The following is a 26,642-nucleotide window of genomic DNA, read 5'->3' as shown; positions in this document are numbered from 1 at the left end:
GTGGGGATTCCACAAAATTCTGCCTGAAGTCCCCGTCTCTTCTCCCTCTACACCTTATCTCCAGGTAGTCTCATCTGTAAATACAAATTCAAATACCATCTCTTTCCTGAGGACTCACAGATCTAACTTTCTATTCTAGACCTGACTCTTGTCCAAACTAAATTCTCAGCCTGTCTCTGTGACATCTCCTCATGGATGTCTAGCCATTGGCTCTCACACTACATGATTAAAACAGAACTTTTAATCCCCGCCCCAACCCTAACCCTACCTGCTAACTCCTTTCACTGTGGAACACCACCATCCTATCTGTCACAGGGGCCTATAATTTGGGCATCATTTTTCATTCAGACTACTCTCTGTGTCCTCACATCCAAGCTATGTCTAAATCTTACTGGTTCTTTCTGCATAACATCTTTAAGATACAGCTTTTCTGATCCATCCTCACAGCTAAAAATCTTGTTCAGGCTCTCATCATCTCACACCTTGATTACTGCAACATCATTCTCTCTGGCCTTAATAAATAGTCTTGCCCTGCTCATGTCCATTCAGAATGCTGCTGCAAAGATCATTTCCCTAGCCATAGCTTTGACTATATCACCCCTCTCTTCACATCCTTCCACTACAGCCCCCTTCTCTATCGCAACAAACACATGCTACTTGTCCTCACTTTTCAGGCCCTTCATGACCTATCCCCACCCTACCTATCATTCACTATCAAGATGTCAACTCTTGCCTCCAACTGGTCATGATGCCAGCCTTCATCAGTCACTTGTTAAATTTTTAAACACACACCTTTGTGCTTTTTCCCAGGCTGCTCCTCACTGACTATCATGCTGATCGATATTGTCTGATTGTTTCCATGTACTGCCCATCTGTATCCATCAGTTCATTGTCTCTTATACTAAGGGCCTGTCTACACTGCGGGCTCTATGGTGATTGACGCAGTGGGATCAATTGAGGAGTCTTGTAGACCCACTCGATCGGTGGGGGAGAGGCTCTCCAGTTGACGTCATTAGTCCACCTCCCTGAAAGGAGGAAGGCTGAGTCGACAGTAGGGCATTTCCCGTTGACGCAGCTCTGTGAAGGCGCCGTGGTATGTCAATGTAAGTATATCAATGGGAGATAGGCAAGCTACATTACATAGCTTGTGTATCTCCCGTTGACCACTGCTGCCAGTCTAGACCAGCCCTTAGATTGTAAGCTCTTTAGAGCGGGGATCATGTTTTTGTTCTGTGTTTGTACAGTGCCTTGCACAATGGGGTCCTGGCTCATGACTAGGGCTTCTCTGCTCTGTGGTAATACAAATAATAAATAAGAAGAATGGTAGCTAGGGTCCATAATCTGTTTATACAGATGAAAAAGTAGGCAATTTTCTCTCACTAGTAGTGTTTTTTTTCTTCTGTGAAATGGTCTTGCCAATACATGTTTATTTCAGCACTGATGTGTCCCTGCCCAAAGAGCACCTGCAACAAAGTAAACATATTTCCACTTGTTTAAACCAAGTAGTTAGGCTTAATGCATAGGTGGAGAGAAGGGCACTGTAGTTTTCTTCTTGTTACATGTTAACTATCTGTGTCCTAACAACAACATTAGTTAACTCTGCTCATAGGCATGGGGGAGGTCTGCATTTTATAGCATTTAGGAACAGATAGGGCCTGTCCTTTACATGGCTGCCTAAATGGGGTAGAGAATGCAAGGAATCTTCTCAGTCCCTTCCCCCACTATACAGGAGCCATGGACAATTGTAATCCTTGCAATTTCCCCAGTTCAGATGCTGTTTCTTGCCAGCACCACTGTGAATGTGGTATCCACTCCAGAGATTTTGGGCTCCATGGCCCTATTTTTCACATCTCCTTTACACTAACCAGCAGGGCAGTCCAGTCACAGTGTACATTGCAAAAGAAAATTAAGCCTACCCAAGCTGGTTTTCCCCCTTTTTCCTATAGGGGGAACAGAGGGCTGCTTCTTTTCAATTTAAGCCTTCTAGTTCTGGGGTTTACATGCCTCATTAATAACATGCATAAGAATTTAAGTAAGTGTGCTCCTGACTGTATCCTCACTCAGTGGGAGTTTTGTCTGAGTGTAAACTGAGTAAGAGTCTCAGGATTTGGCCCTCTGTTCCAGGTACAGGTAGGCGAGAGAGAATGCTTGGGTTGCCATTTGGTCAAGAACCTACATTATAAACCTGTGCAAGGACAGCCACATTTGACAGTAGGTGGAATCATGCCATGTCAGACGAATCTGAGTATTTACTGATACAAAGGGTTTAGGAAAGATGACACCACAGATATTCAGATGAACGTTTCGACCTCTGTTGTTAGATCCAGCAGGAGCAATAATTTCTTAGCCTGATCGCTGTCTGCAATATCAATCTGCCTATATTAAAAATATATATAATAAAAATCTTAAAGAAAAGAATCTCACCTTAAAGATATTTGGGTGGTAAGATACATTGGACCTCTCTGTAAGTCCAGCCTGTCTTCCATTATCACATGCTATGGCTACAGAAGCTGCCTGACCATAGCTATATTCTGTAGCTACATTGGACCTTGCTGCCAGCCCACAGAGTGGATGGTTCACTCCAAATTCAAAATGACCATTGCATTAGGCCCAGCATGATTCACTGGCCCACAATCCATCAGGGAATGGCCACATTGTCACATTGATATGCAGGAAATTTTAACTATGACTGACCCTTGAGAGTTTATGCAAGGAAGAGGCTGCAATGAGTCTTCATCTCTCCCTCTTTGAGCCATTTGCATAGGGGCTAGTCACAATTATAGGTCCAACTGCAATTGCTTCCTGGGAGGCACGACGCACCACAAAGGGTCAAGAAAGAGAGCAGTGGAGGAGGGACACTTCCTCCTGGAGCTTCTCCAGGGCTGGCACAACAGTGTGCTGCTCAGAATTGGGCCGTGAATATCAGGAAAAATTAAGCCTTTAATGTGTAACTTACAGAAGAACTGTTCTACGATAATAATGGCTTCATTGTGAGAGGGTTCCACTCTACGTAGGTTTAAATTAATTTGATTATACAACAGAAACCCAAAAGAGCCTAAAGCCCGTAATAGCTTGTGTGTTACTGTCAGTTTACGTCCAACCCTTCTGGCTCTTTCCATAGCCTTTTGAAGTCTTTTCAGCTTGAGAAGAGTCAAACCATTACACAAAAGTTATAGCTCTTGAATAAGCACTTTTATGATCAGAGGTTAGTTAAGTTTAATGGGGAAATAAGCAGCTTTTCTTTGTACTTTTGGGGCTCTGTCCTTCTGTCATTATCTATTTTGTCTTTAATGGTGAAAGAGAAATTATTTATATCATTGTTACGTACACACAATATGTGTATGTGTATGTGTGTACGCGCACACACAAGCATAAAAATGTTACAATATTAAAGTTGCACAAGCTCGTAAATAGCAGGAATTGTGAAAGACAATGATAACACTATCATTCTTGTTCAAGCTATTGTCATTTCATTATTTGATTACTGCAGCCTCCCCCTTTCTGCCCATGACTACTGCAATCTTGCTTCTCTCAAATCCATTCCAAATGCTTCTCAGATTATTTTCCTAGCTAGTCACTTTGTCCACTTCAGCGCTCTCTCTTTGAGTCCCTCCACTGGATCTCCATTCTCCTGAGAATCAAACACAAGCTTCTTATCTTCACAACTTAGCCCCACTCTACCTAAAATGGCTACTTTCACTTTGCCGAAGGCTACTTTCCCTTTGCCAAAGTTCCCCCTCAAAGGCCCACCAATCAGTTTCTCCCTGAAACCCACTTTCTCCTACATTGCCCTTAATCATGGGAAGAATTCCCTGATACAAACAATAAAGCTACTACCTTATCTTACTTCAAATCCCTTCTTATCTCTGCTTTGGTGCCTAAAAAGCCCAGACTACTGATCATGGCTAAAAAAGCACTTTGTCCCTCTTCCCCTGCCTTACTTTTTCTAGTTTTACTAGCTTGCCCATTCCCATCACTCCCCACTCTGCTTCTATTCTAATTTAATAAAAATGAACAGAAAACCAAACATGGAGTTAACAAAGCTGTACCAATTTTTCACCATATTTGCTGGCTTAAAAGGTACATGACGATCCTCTGCCTTCATCTGTTTTAGGTCTTTTAGACTGTAAGCTTGCAAGACAGGGGTTCTCTCTTCCCTATGTAATGACGCAAAACCAACTGGGGCCTTTGGGCATTACCATAATATAAATGTTTACTATTACTAGTGAAGCCGTGCATATTCACAAGGGAGCAGGATTAAAGCTTCATGTGTAAACATAGCTTTGATATTTACTGACTTTTTGAATGTTATAACCCTATCTAAATAATTACATTACAAACTACTTGAAGGTATATATTTGCTTATCATATAACAATAACACACCTAGATGGTTGACAACATTCTCCGTTTGGCTTAGTGCCTAGCAAGACACCAAGGTGTGTGATTAATAGAAAGTAGTTCCACACGCTCTGACATGTCCTGTTGCTTAATTAAAATGTAATGTTCTCTGTGGAGCTTTACTTTTTCTATCACTGATGCTAACATTCTTTTCACTGGTCAGAATCCTCAAAAAAGTAGGGTGGTATAAGCGGGAGAAGGAGAAAGAAAATGTTTATTTTGATAACCCAGGAACAAGCACATAATAGGATTGGCTAAATAGTCCCCCAGAAAAAAACAATGACTTTAACTGGATCCCTTTCTTATAATATTTCCCTTACGTTTGGAGGACAGTAGTTTCCTTTCTACACCAAGTGAATGAAATATGGTCATGAAAATTCTTCTGAAATTTCCATGCATGTTATATGTAATACCCAGCCCTGATTACTTCACGTTCTATTTATGGATTCAACCTTACTTTCCTAAACAAAAGCAATCCTCACTTCCCTTTCTTCTTCATATCAAATTTTGAATACCTTGGCTAACACGGTTCTTATAAAATTGAAGTATTTACATCACTAGCTAGAGCAAGACAAGTACTGGCATTATACAAGCTATGCCCACTCAGGTCTGCCAGTGTCTCTCATTCCTGACCTGCCATCACCTTTCTAGTTTATCTGTGGCAGCTCTGTGCAGAAGCACCCAATCATCCCAGACTTTGGGCAGGGGAGGGTTCCATGGGGATAAGAGACCCTGTTTCCCTTACAGTATCAGCTGCTGTGGTGTTTATAAAATTAACTACTAGAATTTTTTATACTTTCATCAGCATTACGGTACAAAAATACATTGGCAAAGGGCCAGATCCAAGGCCTATTGGAAAGCTGTGGGCCACTGTGGCACTGGACACTTGAAACTTAAAGCAGGGAAACTCTTCTGTGCTCTCAATGCTGCCGGTTGGGACCCGGCCGTGAGGAGGAGGAAGCAGCCTGATTCAAATGCAGAGGGGACAAGAGCTGGAGGTGGGGGCTAGTGGAGGGGGAGATTGGAACAAGGGTCCTGGTGAAGGAAACTGGGACTGGAACTAGGCAAGAGATTGTGACTGCCTGGGCAGGGAGACTGGGAAACTGGGGAGGAGGGGAAGACTGAGATAGGATGAGGAACCAGGTGTGGGGAGTGAGACTGGGACTGGTCAGGTAAGGAGACTGGAACAAGGAGCCTGGAAGAGAGTCTGGTTGAGGAGCTCAGAGAGAAAGAGACTGAGACAGGGAGCTGGGATGGAGAAAAGATTACAACTCAGATGGGGAACCCCAAAGGGGTGACTGACTGGCTAGAAGAGGAGATTGTGAAGAGGGGAAAGAGGCAGGACTGGACCAAGGACACATTGGAAGGAACAGGGGCAGAAGAGTCAGACTGGAGGGGAAAAACATCCTCCAAAGGGTGTGTGCCCACTAGAAACACTCCTCTTCAGAGCGTGGAATGGAACCTGAAATTCCTGAGTGTCTCAGGTCCTCCGTTGTCAGTAAATATCTGTGAAACCCACTGGTTGGCAACATGTTGGTCCACACAAAGGATGAAAACCTACTACTGCTATCAGTCACTCCATTAGCTCAAGTAACAGAGGCTTTTTTGTGGATATAAAAGTTCTAATCCTGCTGATGACCGAAAGGGGTGTAAATGTGATGCCACGTGATGGAATTTTCAGTTTTCTCTTTTCAAACCATAAAAAAGTACACACAAAAATACATGTAAATGAACGTTACGGTTGCAAATTGAAGCAAACAAAAGTTAGGAAATGACAGAATTAAGGTTCCCTCAACAACCTTCATTTGGCTCCCTTTGTGCGTATGCTTTGAGACAGTCTTTAATTACATGATCCCTGTAATCAGGGGCATTCACCTCTTGAGTGCCTCCTGCTGCCATGTGCAGTACTGCAGTCCTTTTCCTGCTCCGGGTGGCCCCTGTGGCTCATTGAGACCTTGTTTGGGGGATCGTCAGTGCCAAGGCCTTCCATCCATGTCTCACAATCAAAACGAGCCCCTTCCTGGGTAACAAAAGTCCAACAAAACTGTCTGCCCTCACCAGGGTCTTCAGCCCCAGCTCGGGGGCCTTTAAAATCAGCTTTTTGCTCAGGCTTTACATCACTTTGCTGGTGGCTGGTGGGGGAACCCGGGCCCATTCACCACTCCAGGTTCAACCCAGGGATCCTATAAAGAGCCAGCTCATACTGCTTCCTTTAATTGGTTGCCACTATTTCCCTCTTGGCCCCTTTAGTCTTCATCCCTGTAATCCTCAGGGTTACAGTTCTCAGGTCATCTCTCTCCCCAATTTAAGCAAATGCAGCCAGAACCAAATTCTGGTTGTCCTTGAAGCTTCTGTGGCCAGAAAGGAAGCATCCTTCCTTGCCCCTCTGGCCCCATCCGGGAACTGACATGCTCAGGCTCTGCAGCTCCTTTTATCTGAGCCTGCTGGGCTCTGTTTGGCTGCTTCCATGAGGCTTCTCTAGGCAGGCTTGCAGGATCCACCTTCGCTACTCCTGTTCTAGGGTGGGGTGTAGCAGGACTGTGCAGCCTCCTGTAGGAAATGGCAAAGGCCAGGTACACCCCATCACAATTACATACTATTTTTTCCACAGGACCCAAGCCTCATTCAGTGCATAGGATGAATGGTGATCCGGGGTTGAGTCAGGGTTGTGCAATGAGGGAGGCTGTTGTCTGTAGGACCCTTGCCTCATTTATTGCATAATTTGGAAGGTGTGTGGTGAATGAGGCAGGGGATTGTAGGAAAAGGAAGGAAGATTTTTATGGTTAAGGCATTTAAAATCCCCCTTGGGAGTATTTGATTCTGTCCCTGCTTCTGCCACGGAGTTCCTGTGTGTAATGCTCAACAAGTCACTTAAACCAAACTTTTCACAGATGGTCTCACCAGTAGGGTGTTCCTCTGTGGGCACCAAACTTAAGACTCTGTGGTCTGATTTGAAGAAGTGTTGAGCACTCATAGCTGCAACTGAAATCAATGGGAGCTGAGATGTGAACAGTCATATAGCAGCAGCCTCTGCAGGGACGTTGTGACATCAGGCTTGCTAAAAAGCTGTGCATCTATAGAACCATGGTTATACCAACTCTCTTGTATGGAAGTGAAACATGGGCGCGGGAGGAAGGCTGAAGAAAATCGAAAACATCAATCCGGTGTTCATCTTCATCAGCTGCTTCATACCCAGTGGCAGGACAAGGTCAGATGTGAGGATATTCAAAGCCGAACCTAGCAACTGCTTCCATCAGCACTGGTGTGGTTTTGGCGGCTTTCTTGGTAAACATGTTATTAGAAAGGAAAACCAGCACATTCAGAAGTGTACATACCCAGGAATGCTGCTACCTGTCCAGCAATCACATGGACATCAAAAGCTTTGGTGGCCTGACAAGGCTGCCAGCAATGGATGTAAACTGAATATACCATGTTAAGTATCTTGCCAGAGATTGATCTGGGTGGTGCTTGAATTGCAAGGAGGCCATATCCCTTTGGGATTTGACATGATCATGTTTTGACACTACAGGCTTTAATCTCTGTGCCTCAGTTCCCAGCAACCTTAATCATGGCAACCTTAATCATGGTATTTCCTAACTTTTGAGTGCTTCACTATGCAACCCTGACATTCTTTTAATGTAGCATTTTGAGTGTAATAATTCATACATTGTGAGGAAAAAAACAAAAAGATGTATAAGGGAAAGGGAGTGCATACATGTTTACATTTGAGCTGGTTGGAAAATTTCCAATGGAAGGCTTTTCCATTGGAAAATGCCAATTCATTGAAAATAAATGTTCGGTTGGGAGTGCATTGATTTCATTGAATCTTCCAAGGGAAACCTGTCTGGTTTCCTGCCAACTCGCCCACCTTACAGGCTGCCACAGAGCGGGGACCGTGGAAGCCCCAGCTCAAGCAGGGGCTCTCAGGGCTTCCAGCCTATCAGCTTCTCAGCAGCCCACCAGGTGGGCAGCCAGCACTCCTGGCAGCTCTGGCCTGGGTTTTCACAGCAACTGCTACTAACAGCCGCATGGGATCCAGAACATGGCAGTATGGTTCCTGCAAGAAGTACTGTGCTACGAGAGGGGAAATGAATTAATTCTGGGGGGGTGCTCCTACACAGATCCTGGAGATGCATGGGTTTTAGGATTTCTCCCCTTCTCACTGTGGTTCCCTCATATCCCAACCCGTGGAGGAGTGATTTACCGGAAATTCCAAGAGGGGAACTTCACAGGGTTTTTCCTGCCCCTGTTGCCCCCTTTCCTGGCTTTCTCCATAATGGTGGTGATCTGTTTTTGTGTTTAACTGTGCAGGATGTATCAATCATATTTGTGATGATATTACTGCTCTGAGGTCCGAAAGAGGGAGGTCTGTTTCCCATCCTTTGTTCTCTGCAATAGTGTATGCATTGTGATGCAGTGTTTGCTGCAAAGTGGCTTATGGTAAATTTCTTAAAACATAAAATGTTAATAGATATGACAGAAATAAATTTAAAAAATGAAGACAGCAGTTAAAAAAAATGTAGTTGCGAGAACAGGGGAATCACATCCATCCATGTCATTTTGTTCCTCTGGGAAGAGAATAAAAAGGAACTCTCTCTGCATGCCTTGAAATCTTCCAAGGAAGGCTGAACTTCACCCCATCTAATGAGAAGGGCTCTGAACATTTTCAGATCAGTCTCCGCTCAATAAAAGCAACAATGCAAGCAAGGTCCCTTGAGGTTGCTTCATTTAATATTTCCCACGTGTTACTTTAGTTTATGTTGTCAGGGGACAACATGATAATCTTCTCATCTTCACAAACGGCACTTTTAGTCCAGACCTCCTTTTTTGTAAAACCCACTGCCCCACAAGAAAGGGGATTTAGCTTTTGCAGATATCAGCTCATCTACCCTAATGAAACAATTCACAGCCTTTCTTTATCCTGACAGAAATGCCACGTCAGCATTGAGAAGAACAAAGCATTTACTCCATGTCTTGGACAATCTGTCAGGCATATTTTAGAATATACTGAGGCCCAAATAAAAATCTGTTACCAGTAATTTTACTGCCTGAGGAAAAGGAGAGTCATATATATATATATATATGATTTGCTACTAAGCAACACCTATGTGATGGCAACTTCCCCTGGATTTTTTTTTCTTCAGATCTGAGCATGTCTTCTTGTAGGAGATTAGCAAACTGTGAATGGGGAGTGTGTCTCATGACAATGTGCAAAATGTTTGCAAAAATATGATTCGCAAATATTTTCATTCTCTTGTTCAGAGCCATTTTGCAACATACAATATTGGCAGGAGGCTGCTTATTGTATCTCAGAGCAAAGTGGAGCTGATAGCCAAGATAGAGCCAGTTAATACTGAATGAGTGAGCTTTATAGCTAGAACTCAGGCATTGGCTGGGTTTTTGCTGCTGCTGCTATTTCACAGTACTCTTAATGAAATTCCCCTTTTAGTTTCTATTTGATTTATATCAAGGGACCAGCTGAATTATATCACAGAAATTTGCTCTATGCCTTCATTCTCTCTGCTGCAAGCATTTATTTTGGTGTGATGCAGGGTATCCTATATTCATAACGTATAAATCTCTAAGGGAGCCATAGCACAGTTTGCTGATGATGGCGCCGTGGATTATGTATTCTCAGGAGACCTAAATGGTTAGAATGTATTCCATTGCTCTTTCCCCTGTCATTGCATGTTTTGCTTTGATGGAAGCATGAGCAAATGAAAGGCTTGTTATTGATTTCTGTGCAGATGTTAATAATTTCCATGTAACTCTGCTTTGGCATGGCAGTTACTGATGTACAGAATTTGACATCTTAATTATTCCTTGATGGGAAGAGGGTGAACTAAACTGATAAAGCAGCCTTTTATCTCTGGATCTGTGGGTTCAAAGCAGGCTTAGGTCAAAGTGAAATGAGTGAGGTTGTCTGTGTCTAATCCTTATGGACATCTGTTTACATCTCAAAGCCACCACATAGTCTTGAGTGTGTCAGGAAGCAGAAGAAACAAGAGAGATTGTTCTTTTGGTATCTCTGATCCAGCTGAAACCAAAAAGAAATGGAAATCTCATGAGAGGCATAACTTAATGAGCTTTCCAGCCTTATTTCAAGAACAAAGATAGTCAGGTATTCATCCCAACTTTTGGATGTTTAACCAGTCCAAAAGAGACCCACAAGGCTTTTGAAGTTTGTCCAGCCATCAACTTAACCCTCAAAGTTTGAATCTGCATGCAAAATTCCCCAGCCTTCAACACTAAGGATCTGATCCAAAGCCTATTGAAGTCAATGAAGAAAAACAGAAAGTACAAGCTCCTACCACTAAAGCTAAAGAAACAACTCCTTTTGTAGTGAGTAAAGAGCAGACTCTTATAGTCTCCACTTTCAGCCTATAGAACCAGCTAGTTTGCTTCCTCACAGGTGATAAAAAGTGTTTGGTAGGAATCCCGCCATCCCTTGCATAATTCAAATAGAGAAGTCACCTATGCTTGTTTCCCTGCTTGTTTATCATGACACATCATGGCCATATTTATTCCAAAAGGAAAGGTACTGTAAGTCCTTTTATGGGCTTGATGAAGGCATCTGGATTGTTCTGAAGGCAGGAGTTGAAAGTTGTGGAGGCAAACTGGGATTCAGTAAAAACCTGGGCCAAGAGACGCTGAGAGTCCTAAAGAGATGGCCTGCTTTCTCTTAGTGTTGGTACAGCAAAGAGGGGTATAATCACTGATGAGCTGGGTTTCTCTCAAGGTCTAATCCGAGCCTCCTCTTAACAGAGCTGGTCGTTGAGTCCCATGAAGGAGACTCAAAGCTTTCTTTTAAACAAAGAATTGTGAGTGTCTGGCCCTTTTGCTTGTGAGGCTAGCCAGGAACAAGTGAACTGATGCAAACTGAAAGCGAAGTCTGAAAGGCATAGAGCAAGGCTCCAGTTCTGCATTGTGTAGGTTTGGTTTGCATCTCAATCATATCACCAACCCTCCCCAACATCCTTAAACCAGACTTGTGCATGATGGTGTGATCACGTTACATTTGGGTGGTTACATTTGTAAGGGAAGCAGCAAAGAATTCTTCCTCAGCCCTCCAGAAAGTGCTAAGACTGACTCTGCTTGGGATCAGGTTTTGATCCCCTTGTGCGCGCCCACTACGTTGTGACCACAGCAGCTTGTTTTCCCCAATGGTGCCTCTATAGCATGAATGAGGGTCACACTGCAAAGTCCCTACAGCTCATCCCCCATCCCACACCCTGCCAGCTGCTCCAGCAGTGCACAAGGAAAAGAGGGACAGGGTCAAGCTACTGCTGCACTACACTCTACCCCTTCCCCAGCCATGGGAGACTTGCTAGCCCAGCTGACTCCCCACCCCCAGCTTAGGAAGCTGACTTCACAAACCAGCTGGGGGAGATGCCTAACATTTGGGAGAGACCTGCCCACATGAATACCAAAAGGGAATCCATTTCCAGCTGATCACCCAGCCCACTTCCATGGGGGACCTGCTTCCCACAGCCGTAGGCAGCAGGGCAACTCACCTGCCAGCAGCGGAGCCTGGAGGACAATCTGTCTACCTACACATTTGCTGCTGTGAGGTACAGATAGGGCAGTCACACAGAGGAAACTCAGTGAGCTACTGGGGAGAGGCAAGCCTAGTAGGTTGAGAGGTGTTGGGCTGAAGAGTGGGTATATGGAAGGATGAAAGGTTTTAGGAGGAGGAGATGATGGAATTGTTCTCATAAAATTGTTATTTTATTCAAGAAAGGTCACATTAATTGTTGACTGAGACAGAATGTATTTGAGGCAACGCCTTTTATACTGGTAGCCCCTCACTTCCCACAATATTAAACCAGTAACACCGAGGGGGTTATATTTGTAATATTGTCTTGTGGTTAAAGTAATGGTCATGTATGCCATTTCCTATTCCCTTTATAATCACAGGCCTGAGGGATAAAGTGTCAGGATTTCAAAACCTGGCCTATTCAGAGAGAGGGAGTGAATGGCAAGAACAGAAGATGGTACAACCTGATTCCAGCCTCTATCAAGGCAACGATCTAACATAAATGAAGAGTGACTCAAACTCTTAAGGCCTCATCTTTCTCTGACTTTCACCAGTTTTACCCTATTGTAATTCCTGGAGTTCTCCGGTGTTACATTTAAATCAAATTAGATGTTTTTCTAAAAGATAATGCTCTATGAATTATTTTGGGGATGTTTTATGGCCTGTGCTATACAGGAGGTCAGACTAGATGATAACAATAGTTCTTTCTGGTCTTGGAATCTGAGTTATCCTCATGGATGAAAGGAGAATTGGGGCCTCTGTCTGTCATCCTTTGACATCACAGTTTGTTTTCATGTTGTATACATTGCCTTTTACTACAATGCTTCCGGAGAGCTAGTCTTGAACTAGTATTATGGACGTAGGTCCTCTATTCTTCCCTCTGACTTAACTGTGGCAACAGTGCGTGGGGGAGTCGGACAGCAAAGAAGACAGAGAGGAGGAATCAGAAAAAAGTTCTAATTTTAGCCTAAGGGTTTTCCAGCTTGCTGAGCAGCGGACGCAATACAGTACAAACCTGGAGAACAATACAACTTAGTATTCCATTAAAAAGAGTAGAAAAAGGCTTGCTGAGACCTGAAGTCAAATCACAACATTCAAAAGTGAAACACAGCTCACTGATGTAGCCTTAATTCATTTTATTTTACAGAGACAGCAAGCTCACCATGTTGCTCCGGGAGTCTCTGGGGAATATGAACTGCCGTACCACTATGATAGCTCACGTTTCGGCAGCGGCAGGGAATTATGCTGAAACACTGTCCACCATCCAGATTGCATCCCGGGTCCTCAGGATGAAGAAAAAGAAAACTAAGGTAAGGAGATGTGTAATTCCTTGTCTTCTTGCAGTGGAAAACAAGGACCTTACAGAGCCCTTAGTGAGATGGGGAGGACTTAAGGAGCAGCATATAACAAAATCAATATTCATAATTCCTGAGTGTATGGGTTGCATGTATTTTATATTAGCTGTATGGTTTAGAGTTTATAACAGAGAGTAAGGGAGTGAAAGCTTCAACCTAAGATGCAGAGGGGAGTTCAAGGACATCTATTATAATAGCTTTCTAAGCCTAACTCCAAGTCTGTCATTTAGTAGTGCAAATATAACTCATAATGTGCTTTCTCAATTAAAGTTACAAGTGTAATTAAAACAATAATGTATGTCACTTTCTTAGAGTTAAAGGAAATTAAGATTAATGAAGAAAAAGGTTCCCTATTTTTCCCATAAGACAGCAAGAGCAATATAATGCAAGGCAAATTTTCCATCCCAGCATAAATTTTGGTAGATTTTCCAAGCAATCAACTAATAGAGAGTGGAGTATCTCCATTTTCATGCTTGTAGAATCTTAGTTCCTTTTCTAGCCTAGACTCTTTACTTGTTATAGCAAATGAGTTTTGTGATCATAGTTTAAATTGATTACGTGCATTAATGTTAAATATGAACTGAGACCAACAAATGGACTCCATCTGTACCATATCACAGTAAGCTATTCATTTAAAGAGATGCACACCACACAATGTATACTCGTCTGTATTGCGATCAAAATTGGATTTTACTTGTTTGTGCATTATTTGACAGCTATCTAGTTCCTTTAGCAGGACTGGATCCATTGAAGGGTCTTAAAGTATTCATTCAGTGCATTCATTGGAAGGCAGCCTGATCTAGTGGTTAGAGTTGGGTCTATTTCCTTTGTTCACTATAAGACTATGGGCAAGACCCTTACGCTTTGTGTGCCTCGCTTTCCACATTTCTAAAATGGAGCTAATAATACTTCTTCATCTTTAAGTAATTTGAGATAATTAAATGAAAGGTACAATATAACTAAATTCTTCTTGTTATTGGATTTAACTCACTTCCTCCAAAAGTTCATAACAGTGCTTTACCAAGCACATTAGTGTTTTATTTATGCAACACCACGCAAGTTATTTGAAGATTCAGCTGCATCTGTAGTTGGGATTCTGCTGTATGGGTGGGTGCTTTATGGAAGCTGTTTGTGGTTCTGATGTTTCGTTTACTCTCTCCAATCGCAGTACACATCGAGTTCTTCAGGAGGTGAAAGCTCCTGTGAAGAAGGAAGAATGCGGCGGCCAACCCAGTTGAGACCATTCCATTCTAGAAATGTAGTTGATGCAGACTTCCCTATTCTGCACTTATCAAGTGACCCTGATTATTCTTCCAGCAGTGAACAGTCCTGTGACACGGTGATTTATGTTGGCCCGAATGGCACAGCCCTCTCTGATAAGGACCTGACAGATAATGAAGGCCCCCCTGATTTTGTCCCTATAGTTCCTGCTCTACAGAAAACCAAAACTGAGGGCAAGCTGGAGGAAGTGAGTGAGACAGACTCCAGCACATCTGAGAGAGACTGCCTGAAGTGCAACACCTTTGCTGAGCTTCAGGAGAGGTTGGATTGTATTGATGGCAGTGAGGAGACCAACACATTTCCATTTGAAGAGCTGCCTGTTCAATTTAGCACAGACCAGATGTCTAAGTGCCCTATGCCAAGCCAAGTGGCAGGTCTCAGTCATTTATCAGTATCGGATAAGGAAGATGCCACAGCTGACTGTCAGCAACCTGAGAAGGAAGTCAGGGAAAATATAAATGCAACAACCAACAAAATTCAGAGAAATCACTCCCCTGTTCCTTCTTCATTTCTCACTAACGTTTCAACTCCTCCTTCTCCTAGGAGTGTCACTGGCAGCTCTAGTAATCAGCTTAGCTCTTCCCAGTTAACCCATTGCACAAGCCTGCAGAGCAGCAGAGAAAGCCTCAACACCTGTGGCTTTGTAGAAGGCAAACCTAGGCCAATGGGTTCACCGCGTCTCGGTATTGCAAGCCTCTCCAAGACATCAGAGTACAAGCCACCAACTTCTCCTTCCCAGAGATGCAAGGTTTACACCCAGAAAGGGGTATTGCCCAGCCCTGCACCATCACCCTTGAGCAAGGACTCGGGAATGGTGTCTAGCGAAACTTTGCTGCAGCCAGAGATCCGGACCCCTCCGGTGGGAATGAGTCCTCAGATCTTGAAAAAGTCAGTCTCCTCCAGCAGTGGGGATTTTGAAGAGACTATTCTTGATGACAAGCAGGAACCAAATATTTCACCAGAATCAAAGAAGGAGATTCTGAGCACCACTATGGTCACAGTGCAGCAACCATTAGAGCTGAATGGAGAGGATGAGCTGGTGTTCACCCTGGTTGAAGAACTAACCATTAGTGGGGTTCTTGAGAATGGACGCCCGACCAGCATCATCAGCTTTAACAGTGACTGTTCTGTGCAAGCTTTGGCCTCTGGCTCTAGGCCAGTTAGTATTATCAGTAGCATTAGTGAAGACCTTGAGTGTTACTCCAATGCAGCTCCTGTTTCTGAGGTCAGCATAACACAGTTCGTGCCGCTTCCAAAATTGGGACTGGATGACAAAGCCCGTGATGCCGGCAGTAGACGCTCCTCCATTAGCTCGTGGCTGAGTGAAATGAGCACAGGGAGTGATGGTGAACAATCATGCCACAGTTTCATAGCCCAGGCGTGCTATGGGCATGGTGAAGCTATGGCAGAGCCCCCTATTTCTGAGTTTGTGGGTGCCGTACAGAATACTAGCATGGTTTGTGTGCATGATAAGCCAAATCCAGTGACTGACAATTTGCTCATACTGTCAGAAATGGGGGAGGAAACTTTCGGTAAAGTGTCACCCCTCAAGGGTTGCAAAATATCAGCTCTGGGGAAAACTACTGTCACAGTCTCAAACACAGCAAGCCTAAATGGTTGTGAAAGCTACATCCCAATGAAAGCCAACATTACTGTTTATCCGTGTATTGCTGTTAGCCCCTTTAAGGCACAAGAGACTGATGAGGCCACATCAGCAGTAACTTCAGCTGCTAAAGTTGCTCAACCCCAGGAGGAGAAAGAGTCTAGTGTTAGGAAGGATAGCAAATTTGAAGATCCTTGGCTAAAGAGGGAAGATGATGTGAAAAAAGACAGCTCTGGCACCAGTGATGGGCCAAGACTGGAAACTGCAGTTGGTCCAGCCAACCCTGAGCAGAACAAGAAACAGAACTCGGCTGATAGGTTTAGCAGCAGCAGTGGGGAGACCTCTAGCTCCCCAGGAACTGATCATCTAAAAAGGATTGTGGATGGGTGTGAGATGGCACTTCCAAGTTCTGCAACCCAGAGCCCTGTTCATTCTGTGGATACTTTGAAGAATGGCAGTCTTCCTAGGGCATTCCAGAAGGTCAGCAAGCAGGAGGAAATGGATGGCGTCCTCTATCACTGTGCTGCTGAGAACAATGGAATTAGCTCTCCTACTCTTTCCCAGTCCTGTAAGGCTACCCTAGAAAGAAGAATCGCTTCTCCCAAGCACTGCGTTCTCACTCGCCCCAAAGGAACTCCTCCACTGCCTCCTGTGAGAAAATCAAGCCTGGATCAGAAGAACAGGGCCAGCCCTCAGCACAGTGCTTGTAGCAGCAGCACTAGCAGTCCATCCAACCAACCAGTGTCTTTTCCAGCCACCTTTCCTGACGAGCTGAATGGGAAACAGAAGGGCTCCAGCGCTGACACCAATAGCAACAGCAGCAGCAAGTTATTTAGTGCCAAACTTGAACAGCTAGCCAGCAGGACTAATTCCCTGGGCAGGTCCACCGTGAGCCACTATGAGTGTTTGTCGTTGGAAAGGGCAGAAAGCCTAGCTTCAGTGAGCTCCAAAATGAGCCCTGGAAAAGATACCACCATGCCCAGGGCTGGGAGGAGCCTCAGCCGCAGCGCAGTGTCCTCGCCAACAAACTCAGGCATATCCCAGTCTGCCGGTGCCTCACCGAAGGCCAGCCAATCTAAGATATCTGCAGTTAGCAAACTCCTTTTGGCAAGTCCCAAGGCCCGAAGCTTGTCTGCCTCCACCACCAAAACACTAAGCTTTTCTACCAAGTCTCTACCTCAGTCTGTGGGGCAGAGCTCAAGTTTGCCTCCCAATGGGAAGAACATGTCCTGGTCAACTCAGTCCCTCAGCAGAAACAGAGGTTCTGGTCTTGTGTCAAAACTGCCCCTAAGAGCTGTCAATGGACGGATTTCAGAACTACTCCAAGGGAGCACGAGTGCCAGAGGTTTACAGTTGCGTGGAAACTCGGACACAGATGAGCGAGGGGGCCTTCATGGAGATGAGAAACCAGCTGTGCACATGCTGCCTTCACCCTACAGCAAAATCACTCCTCCTCGGAAGCCTCACCGCTGTAGCAGTGGTCATGGAAGTGACAACAGCAGTGTCCTGAGTGGGGAGCTGCCACCAGCCATGGGGAAAACAGCCCTTTTCTACCACAGTGGGGGAAGCAGTGGTTACGAGAGCATGATGAGAGACAGCGAAGCAACAGGGAGTGCTTCTTCAGCGCAAGACTCTATGAGTGAGAACAGCAGCTCTGTCAGCGGGAGGTGCCGAAGTCTCAAAAATCAGAAGAAACGCTCAAACACAGGTATGTTTGCAGATGTGTCCACACAGAACATTGACCACCAGGGTTAGCTAGTTCTTGGGAGGCCAGGCTTGCACCGAGAGTTGTCTAGGTCAGTGGCAGAACACATGTTGTGTTTAATATGGATGTTTGGAACCAGAAACACCTGAGCTGGGAACTACTTAGATTTATTTACTTACCAAACCCTGCTCAGGTATTCATTTCCTTTCTGAAGAAAACTCCCCTGCAACAGTTTAGCTTAAATTATTTGTTTCAAGCTTCCATTATTGCATCCTTTCCCTTAAAGCAGGGCAACTTTTATAACAGGGACTATTTTCAAATATTTAGTGATGTATTCTTTTTTAGCAATTAAAGTCATAAAAAGATGCCTATGCAAGGCTTTGCATGTTATATATTACAATATAGCCCCAACAGAACTGAAACAATCATGCAGACAAGAACTCTGCCTGAAAAAGCTCCTTTCCAACACTTCACCAATCCGGGAAACTAACCCTCCACCCTCTCTATAAACCCTGTCAAATAGCTGTAAAATAGATAAACTCCAATAATAAACTAGGGGAGAGGGGTTATTATGGTGAAGAGCTGGGAGAGGAAGACTGATGTATGTCATGAGGCAAGAACTGAGGGTTTCAGAGATGCGTGGTATTAATTTGATGGTGTGTGTTGCTGGGAGGTTGTGTGGGTGATATGGGATATTTTCCTGGGGACATCTGCTTTTTTTTGGCTTCCATTTTTGAGGTTTGGCTTTCTACTCACCTTAGTAGTGACAAGGCTAATGGTACCCAGCAACTTCTTACCTGGACAGGTGTAGGAGTCTGCGTGGCTGGTACTGGGAGCTAGGTAGCAGAAGGGTGACTCTGCAAGGGGTAGATCTTTCTTCATTCTTTCATTTCACTTCCCCTTTCGTCAATATAATCTCAGTGGCAGGGTGACAAGGCGGTACAGCTTCCCAATAACCGTGCTGGGAGATGTGTGTGAGGAGGGCCTTCTGTTTGGATTATTACTGCAGAAGAGTTTGGGGGCACTACTACCCCATTTTATTCAGTAGCAGTTTTGTTTCTTCATAGCCAAGGATGGCGGGTGATGGCTATGTTGTCCTTGGAGTTAACCTTCATGCCTAGTCTTTGCTTGGGTCCTCGACTGCAGCAGCTCTGCCTCCTAGATGATTGCTATAAGGTGGTTGAAAATGATGCCATTGACTGGAGATCTGAGGGAAGCATCATGTGTGGGGCTCAGGTTGTCTAGTTGCTCTGGTATCAGGTATAGAAGACAAAGTGGGAGGAAGACCTTTTTTGCTGACAGAGGCAGGTGTGCAGCCCTTGTTATCAATTCTATAGATTTTTATCTAGGACTTCTTCTGGAGAGCATAAAGCATTATCTGACAGGGTTCCAACTGTTTAGGTGACATTGCAACATATATATGCAAGGTTAGTGGCTAACAAAATCAACACCAGGGCTTGTAGGCAGCTTTCCTGAGCAAGGCTGTCGACTTCTGCAGAGTCTTAAGTATCATGGCCTTTCCATGTCTGCAGAGACAGAGGGTGGTGCCTCTGCTGCTGCTAAGAGCTACCCAGTGCTGAAGCATAGTGAAAACTGACTTGAGTCTTATCGGTTTTTAACCAAACATGGAATTTGTCCTGGCTTTTGTCTGCCATCCAAATTACTGATATTGATCTTTAATTTCCTATGTGGTTTAGGTCCTTTCTCCCCAGGCACCATTGTCACAAGCTTTCTCAGAGGAGTACAGCTGCTAATGGTTCCAAGATTTGAATATCCCGGGCAGGGAGTTTTCAGCGGAGGGCCTTTATCTCTGACGCTTGCCAACCCTATTAATCCAACAAAGCCTGAGCATGTTGACTCCTTCAGAGCCCTTTTGTAAAGCTCATCTGTTTACTCAGACTTTAGCCTGGTGGCTGTGTGGAGAGGGTATGTGTGCTATTTTTAACAGCTTACTATTGAGGTTGACTCACTGCTTAATTTGTGCCAGGACTTGCCAGGGCTAAGCCCCGGCACCTCTAGGCTTGGCAGTTCATAGCCCCGGCACCTCTGGGCTTACCACGTCATTTGTGAAAGTAAAAATATTGCTTGAGCCCCGGCACCTCTTTCATTACAAATTAAGCACTGGGTTGACTCTTTGTATATTCGGGCCACCAATTCTCATATTCTTTTGAATGAGTTAGACATGGGTCCAGTCATTTTTACACATTTTCAAAATAAAATTAAAAAAATCAATTCAGTGTCTACACATTCCTCATTATTGGCCATTTGCTTGGCAACTAGCAAAGCTGTAGCTTTCTTATAACTCACGTCCTCCTTGCATTTGGCCCTGCAGCAGTGAAGCCATAATTCTGTGTTTGGTGGTAGCACAATCTTTCACATGTCAACAGTTTTATGATGTCATAAAAATAGGATTATGACTTCAGTGCAGTATCAAGATGAAGGAAAAGCTGGAATGTAAAGGCAAAGGATGTGATGATGAACATGCATGTATTTTTATACTAGGACAAGAACCACACTGGTTTGACACATTTCTTTTTACACAGATATCCTCTTCCTACAGATTTGTACTAGTCTGAAACATCTCTGCTAAGGAATACTTTTTTATGAAAAAAAAATACAAAGCTGTGCAGCTCTTGAAGCAGGGATATTATTTTAACACATGGTGTCATGAGCATTGTACCCTTTCTGATTTGCTGTCAAAGATCCACCGTGCTATAATGGATACTGCACTATAGATATGCTCATTTCAGGTCAGGTGACCTTGTCCATTTTATTTATGATTATTATTAACAGAAAGGCTAGCTGTCAGACATAATCAACATGAATCTAACAAAAGCCCCTGTAAGAGAAGCCATAAAGAGCCTGTAAGGGAATCACCAGTAGTGTTGTCAGATTTCACAATTACTTCTGAAGTTTTGACACACTGAAGAGACAGAAATTTTTTTCTGTGATTAAGATCTTGTTTTTTAATGTTCTTAAGTGCATTACTTGGACTTGTAGATGCTTATGCATTGGTTGCTATAGCTTAGGTATCAGAGATACAATGAAAGCTTTTGAAAGCCAATTCATAATCTTCAGTTTTAGCCTTGGTTTAAATTTCGGGAATCAAGTAGGCGTATGTTTCATAGGCAGCCTAATGTTGTATATGCAGTATAAACACACACACCAACTATCTTCCATGATATTCTTCCATTCACTCTTCAGACTGAAATATTACATGATTACATCATCAAGCCAATGAGCCTTCTTCCCTGAAGTTAACAGACCAGTTTAATAAATTGTCCAACCTTTCCAGCATTTAACACTGGTACTATAATATTAGTAGGTCAGTATATTGTTGCTCTGAAATGATTGCTTACAGTGGAGGGGAGTCTTAATTATAATTACATTTAGCACTAATCTGGGCTTGTACATTTACAAAGCACTGTACAAATGCTATTTAATCCTCCCTGTGATGTAAATATTATTATAATCCCCATTTTGCAGATGGGGAAAATAAGGCAGAGAGGTTAACTGGCCCAAGGCCACAGAATCACACCTTCCCACTTGCTGACTAGCTAGACCCAGGATTAGATCTCAGGCAGCCTTGGCGCCTAGTCTTGAGCTCAGTCCATTTGACCACACACCCTCTAATGCCATTGCCCTTTTAGAACAGCAAAGCGGAAGGTTTGATTTGTAATTTGTCTTTTTGTGACAGACTGTCCCACCCTCCCCACCTCCTAGCAGCTGTGCATTCTCTGGCTTCCTCCCTCACCCATTAACCTCTCCCCGCTAAGAGTGAATAGGTACCTCAGTCACTTTCCTCCAACTGGGAGGATGTGATTATGAAGCAGTGAAGGCTGGTGACACCTGAAAGTAGGGAGGAAAAATTGACACACACACACAAACTGAGAGGCAGTTTAGAGGAGGAGGGAAAGGTCATATATTATCTGACACCAGTCTCTGCTTACCCAGGGGACCTTCCCCATGGACAGCGCCTAGCACAATGGAGTCCTGGTCCATAACTAGGCTCCTTTGCACTCTGGTAATACAAATAAATAATAGCAATACACTAGTCAGCAACTCTTGATCCATTCACATGGAGTTAGGCCACAACATAGCTACTTCCAGAGTGTTAAGGTTGTTTCTGAATACAAGCCTCTTGTATGTCCATGGTGTAATGCTCCCTCTTTTTAGCAGAGCAACCAATGTGCTAGGAAGAAATGCAAACTATGAGCTAATAGTGATTTGTTTAAAAATTGGGGGGTAGAATTTGAAAAGCACACAGCACTGGTCTACCTCTGCTCCCCTTGAAATCAGTGGTAAAGCCTGAGTGCTTTTGAAATTCCACCCAGGGCTCCTTTGTGTTACCAGGAAAAACACTTCAAGCATACTCCCTTTTTGCAAAGTCATAACAGCATTTCAGGAATGCTGTCTTTAAGGGGCAGGCAGGGTGGGGCAATGGACCAGGCACCAGATTGAGAGTTATAAAACCTATATTCTATTTTCTGTTCTGCCAATGACTCACTGTGTCACCCATGGCAACTCATTTAATTTCTCTGTTCCTCAGTTTCCCCCATCATAAAACGGGATAATTCTTGTCCATAAACCATTGAGGTTCTAGGATGAAAAAGATTACACACATGTTCATCAATCACTATTACTTTAGCACCTGAAACCCAGTGGACCAAATTCAGTCTGAGGGTAAGCAGGCACAGCTCCCATTGAAGTCACTCTCAAAGCTGAATTTGGCCCACTGAGTGTAGAGATCCAGCTTTTTAGGCATGTGAAAAACCTTACTTCTAACTCCAGGTGCATGGCTCCTGGCAACAATGAGGTAAGAATAAAACAGTATCCAGACCTGTAATTAGATTTACACTGTACAGCAAGGCATAATTTGAACTCCCATACAATGTACATGAATGCCTTGGTTTTTTTCCTGCATCTATTATTTACTAGATCCTGATACCTGTCTCCTATAATGTTTCCAGACTGGCAGAGTCTGTAATGAGCCCTCTCATGGAGCTGATAGCACAGAGGAGCATTGGATACAATTTGTAACAGGAGGAAACTATGGGATTCTTCCTTAGGCTCACCTCCACCCCCTTTCTGGAATTGGTTTGGGTGCATAAAAGAGTCCCATGTCCATGTTTTATATGGATAGATCAAAGGCCTTTGGTATGTCTGTGACTAATTATTGCTTGCAATGCAAAAACCAGGGCTGGACGGTTTCCTTTCCTGAGGAGTGTGTGTGTGTGTGTGTGTGTGTGTGTGTGTAGATTGCTGGCAATTTGCAAAAGCATGTGTAGCAGGGCTTGTTTCAGCAGGGGAAGACGCTTGTATCTTTAGGATCTGGGCTTCATGGTCAGAAAGAGGGGTCTTTAGACAGAGCAGTGAGTCAGAGGCAAGCAGTATAGTGCACAGATGACTGCTGCTGTCTGCCTGCCTGCTGGCCTTTCTCACTTGGAGGGATGATCAGGACTCAGACATGAGAGGAAGACAAGAGTCCATCTGGGGTAGAGGGAGATTCTGTCATGGTGGCTTGGCTGGGAAGAAGAAGAAGCTGTTTATGGGATCTTCAAGTTTGGTCAGTCTGGGCCTATTTAGCCTTAATTAATATTGTATGTCAGTGGTCATTAAAAAACAAGAAGCTAAAGAATGCCGACTAAAAGTATTACTCAGTTTTCTGCATGAGGCTCATATAGAGAGGGGGTGGGCCCAAGCTGCAAAATGTTCAGACTTTCCTAAAGTTTAAAGTTTGGATTCACAGCTGAACTGTCCCAGCATTTAAAGTGGTTTGGATGCAGGGATCTGCTTTAGGCCTCTGTCTCCTACCAGAGTTTGTCTGACCAATCCAGGATATGATTTTTTAAATTTTGTTTCACATCAGGAACCTTTCTGGACTGTAGATAATTAAAGCTTCTTGCTGAAACATTTTATGGGCTGTGCAGTAAAAGTTTCATGACTGCTGGCAGCTCTTCCCTGGTGTGCTAAGTTTCAGCACCAAGAGTAGAGGAAACTATTACACGATTCTAAACATCATCATAAAAAAGACAGACTGTTAAGACGTGACAATAATTATATATAATTGTAGTCTCTTTACATCACATCCTGCTATTGTAACTATAGGTTTCTCTGGTGTCAGAAATGTTTTTAAGGATGGGGATTGAGAGCTTCCCATAAACTCCAGATCCGAACATTCGTAAACTTCAAGAACTTTCAGATCTAGCTCTGTTAATGAAAATATTAGAAAATACCAGGCATGGGTTGAATCTGTGGGCAGCAAATAACTTGAATCTAGCTTAGACTTGCTACTGATATCAGACAGCACAACATTTTGAAACGGGACCTTCACAATAATGATGAAACACAGAAGGAGATTTTTTCTTGTTTCCTCCAAGTGAAAAGGAATTCAGTTCACATTGAGCCTGCATAAGCCATAGTTTTTGGAACTGCAAAATATCCCTGGCACCATAAAACCAAAGGGCATCTCCAACCTTTGCATCTTAACTTGTCCACATCCACAACTGATGATGATAAGGATAATGATGATAATTCACATGCCGCATTATCCCCTACCATTACCAGTGACGTAAAGAATTATAAAAGGAGATGAATCTTTGTGCAATGGTCAACCCATTGAACGTGTGACTGCTGATTAGATAACAGAGAGGGGTGAGTGGGCCTCAGCCGCAATTATTTTTTGTTGTTGTTGTTCATTAAAACAAGAACATTGATTTTCCCAGGTCAAAGTCAGGCCATTTCATGCTGCAAGTCTGTGTTGAAAGAGATCAGAGTAATCATTTTTTACACGCTTGACTACCACGTGCCGGTGCTGAGTTTTCGGCTGCACGAACATAGGAATGATTTAATAGAGGAAATGGCATCAGTCTATTGTGAACTGTGAAGGCTCCATGTAACATGCATGATTGAGTTGGACACCATTAGGCGGGTGTAAATAAAACCTGCTCGCTGTGTTGGCACAGAATTAGCACAGTGGAATCCCTCTGCCACTGTCCTGTCTGGAGCTGGTGCTGTCCTAGCAGAGTCCCCTGTCCTTGGCTTGACTGGCAGAGTGACTGGTAAATCTATTTACTGCCGTGCTATAACACCTATGACAATAAAAAGCTCGGAGTCACATCCATATAAATAGTGTCATGAAACTGACAAATACTGAGCCAAAAGACAGCCCTAAGATAAAGCTTTAGGAAAACTTCTATATAATGGTCATTTTTTGCTAGCAATGTGTGGGTGCTGAACACTGTATCTGTGAGACCTACATCTTTCCTTGGACTTTTCCCGAAGTACATGTCAACCTGCCATGCTAAATGAAGCGTTGCATCCCGATTTGGTTTCAGCAAGGCTCATTCACTGACTCTAAACACTGCCTCAGACATGCTCCCAAAAGGAGACAGTAGTTTGGGAAGTGTGGTCAGGAAAGAGAGAGGAGTAGTGGGAAATTGATGGAAGCAGACAATTGCCTGGTACCCAGAATGTTTGGAGTCCCTGAATCTATGCCGGTTTCACGTACATGCAGTGTGTCTATGCAGGGGCACAAGTATGTGAGGGTACTTGTATTTCTACATATGAGAGAAGGGTAAAGTCTAGGCTGATTTACACCTGGTGCATTCCTATGGACTTCAGTACAGCTGTATCGAATGTAAGTCAGGGCAGAATATGGCTCTAATATTTTACACTATTAGGTGTTAAGGTCAAAGTGGAAAAATATAATAAGGTAATCTTTTGAAATAGGAAATCTACCTTTCTTGGAATCAAATATTAGTTTGTAACTTTTTGTTCTGAATTGTTCTAGCTCAACTTGTTTGCCTTTATGTAACCCAAGCCACAGGGATGGGTGAGCACAAGATAGGATGGAAAGCAATGTGGTGACTCGGCAATAAATGTGGCCTGTTTTGTGCTTCAGAATGTCTCTCTCTGAAGATTTTCCCCTAAACATTTGAGGTGAATTCTCCATTCTTTTATACATGTGCCCCCCCCCCCCCCCCCCCCGAAGTCTTTGAGGTTGCATCAGTGTCACTGAGAGGCGGGCCACGAGCTGTGTAAGTTGAAGTACAAATGCTACAGCCCCGCAAAGGGGAGAAAGAAACTGTAGAACTCACACAGGGGAAAGGATGCAATAAAATACATTTTGAAGAAGAAGGTCAAAGGAAAAGGGAGGAGGCAATCCAGTCACGGGCAATTGACTGCAAAGGGACATCCCACAGGAAGTAAGAGTGAAAGGAGAAATCAGTCTTGCTTCTTCAAATAGAAAAAGCAGAAGCCTGGTTGCTAGAAAGTGGAGAACAGCAGGGGGAACTCTGCATGCTGTTTTCACAAATAAACAAAACACCTGAAGCTACATTAAATGCCAGTGCTATTTCTAATGGGAGGAAAGTGTTCTCTGAAAACAATGCAGCAGAAAAAATTGTGTGTGTGTGTGGGGGGGGGGAGGGGAGGTTTTGCCATTCTACTTAGTGTGGGGATGTTTAATCTCTTTCAGTTACATGATAAATTGGCTAGGAGAATTCTGAACAAGAAGATCTGTACACCAAAGCAGTAGTACTTCTAACAACACCTAGTGTAGTAATAAATGGCTCCTGCTCCATACCTTACCTTCCCCCTTTGAACTTCCAGTTTAAACTGTGGAGTCGTGGTGTATGAAGTCATTTTTTGTATTGCACCTTGAAATGTTTAGGGGGCAGCTACTGCTTTGTGTTGAGTTCAGATGCAGCTTGCTACAAATGAGATACACACTGGATTCCTTATGGAGACTTTACTTTTGT

General features: G+C 43.7%; 1 protein-coding gene across 1 annotated transcript in view; it reads left to right on the top strand.

Moving 5' to 3' along the window:
- The window catches only part of KIF26B (kinesin family member 26B), a 405,278-nt gene that overhangs the window by 352,433 nt on the left and 26,203 nt on the right, over positions 1–26,642 (top strand). Inside the window, exons 11-12 of the mRNA XM_067555243.1 lie at positions 13,084–13,246; positions 14,460–17,883. Of these exons, the coding sequence (XP_067411344.1) occupies positions 13,084–13,246; positions 14,460–17,883 (3,587 nt within the window). The remainder of the gene's footprint in view (positions 1–13,083; positions 13,247–14,459; positions 17,884–26,642) is intronic.

This window comes from Emydura macquarii, unplaced genomic scaffold, assembly GCF_026122565.2.
Source record: "Emydura macquarii macquarii isolate MOO-44397 ecotype Brisbane River unplaced genomic scaffold, CSIRO-AGI_Emac_v2 contig_1597, whole genome shotgun sequence".
NCBI lineage: Eukaryota > Metazoa > Chordata > Testudines > Chelidae > Emydura > Emydura macquarii.
Note: the sequence above shows the minus strand (reverse complement) of the source record. Positions and strands in the feature narration are given on the sequence as shown.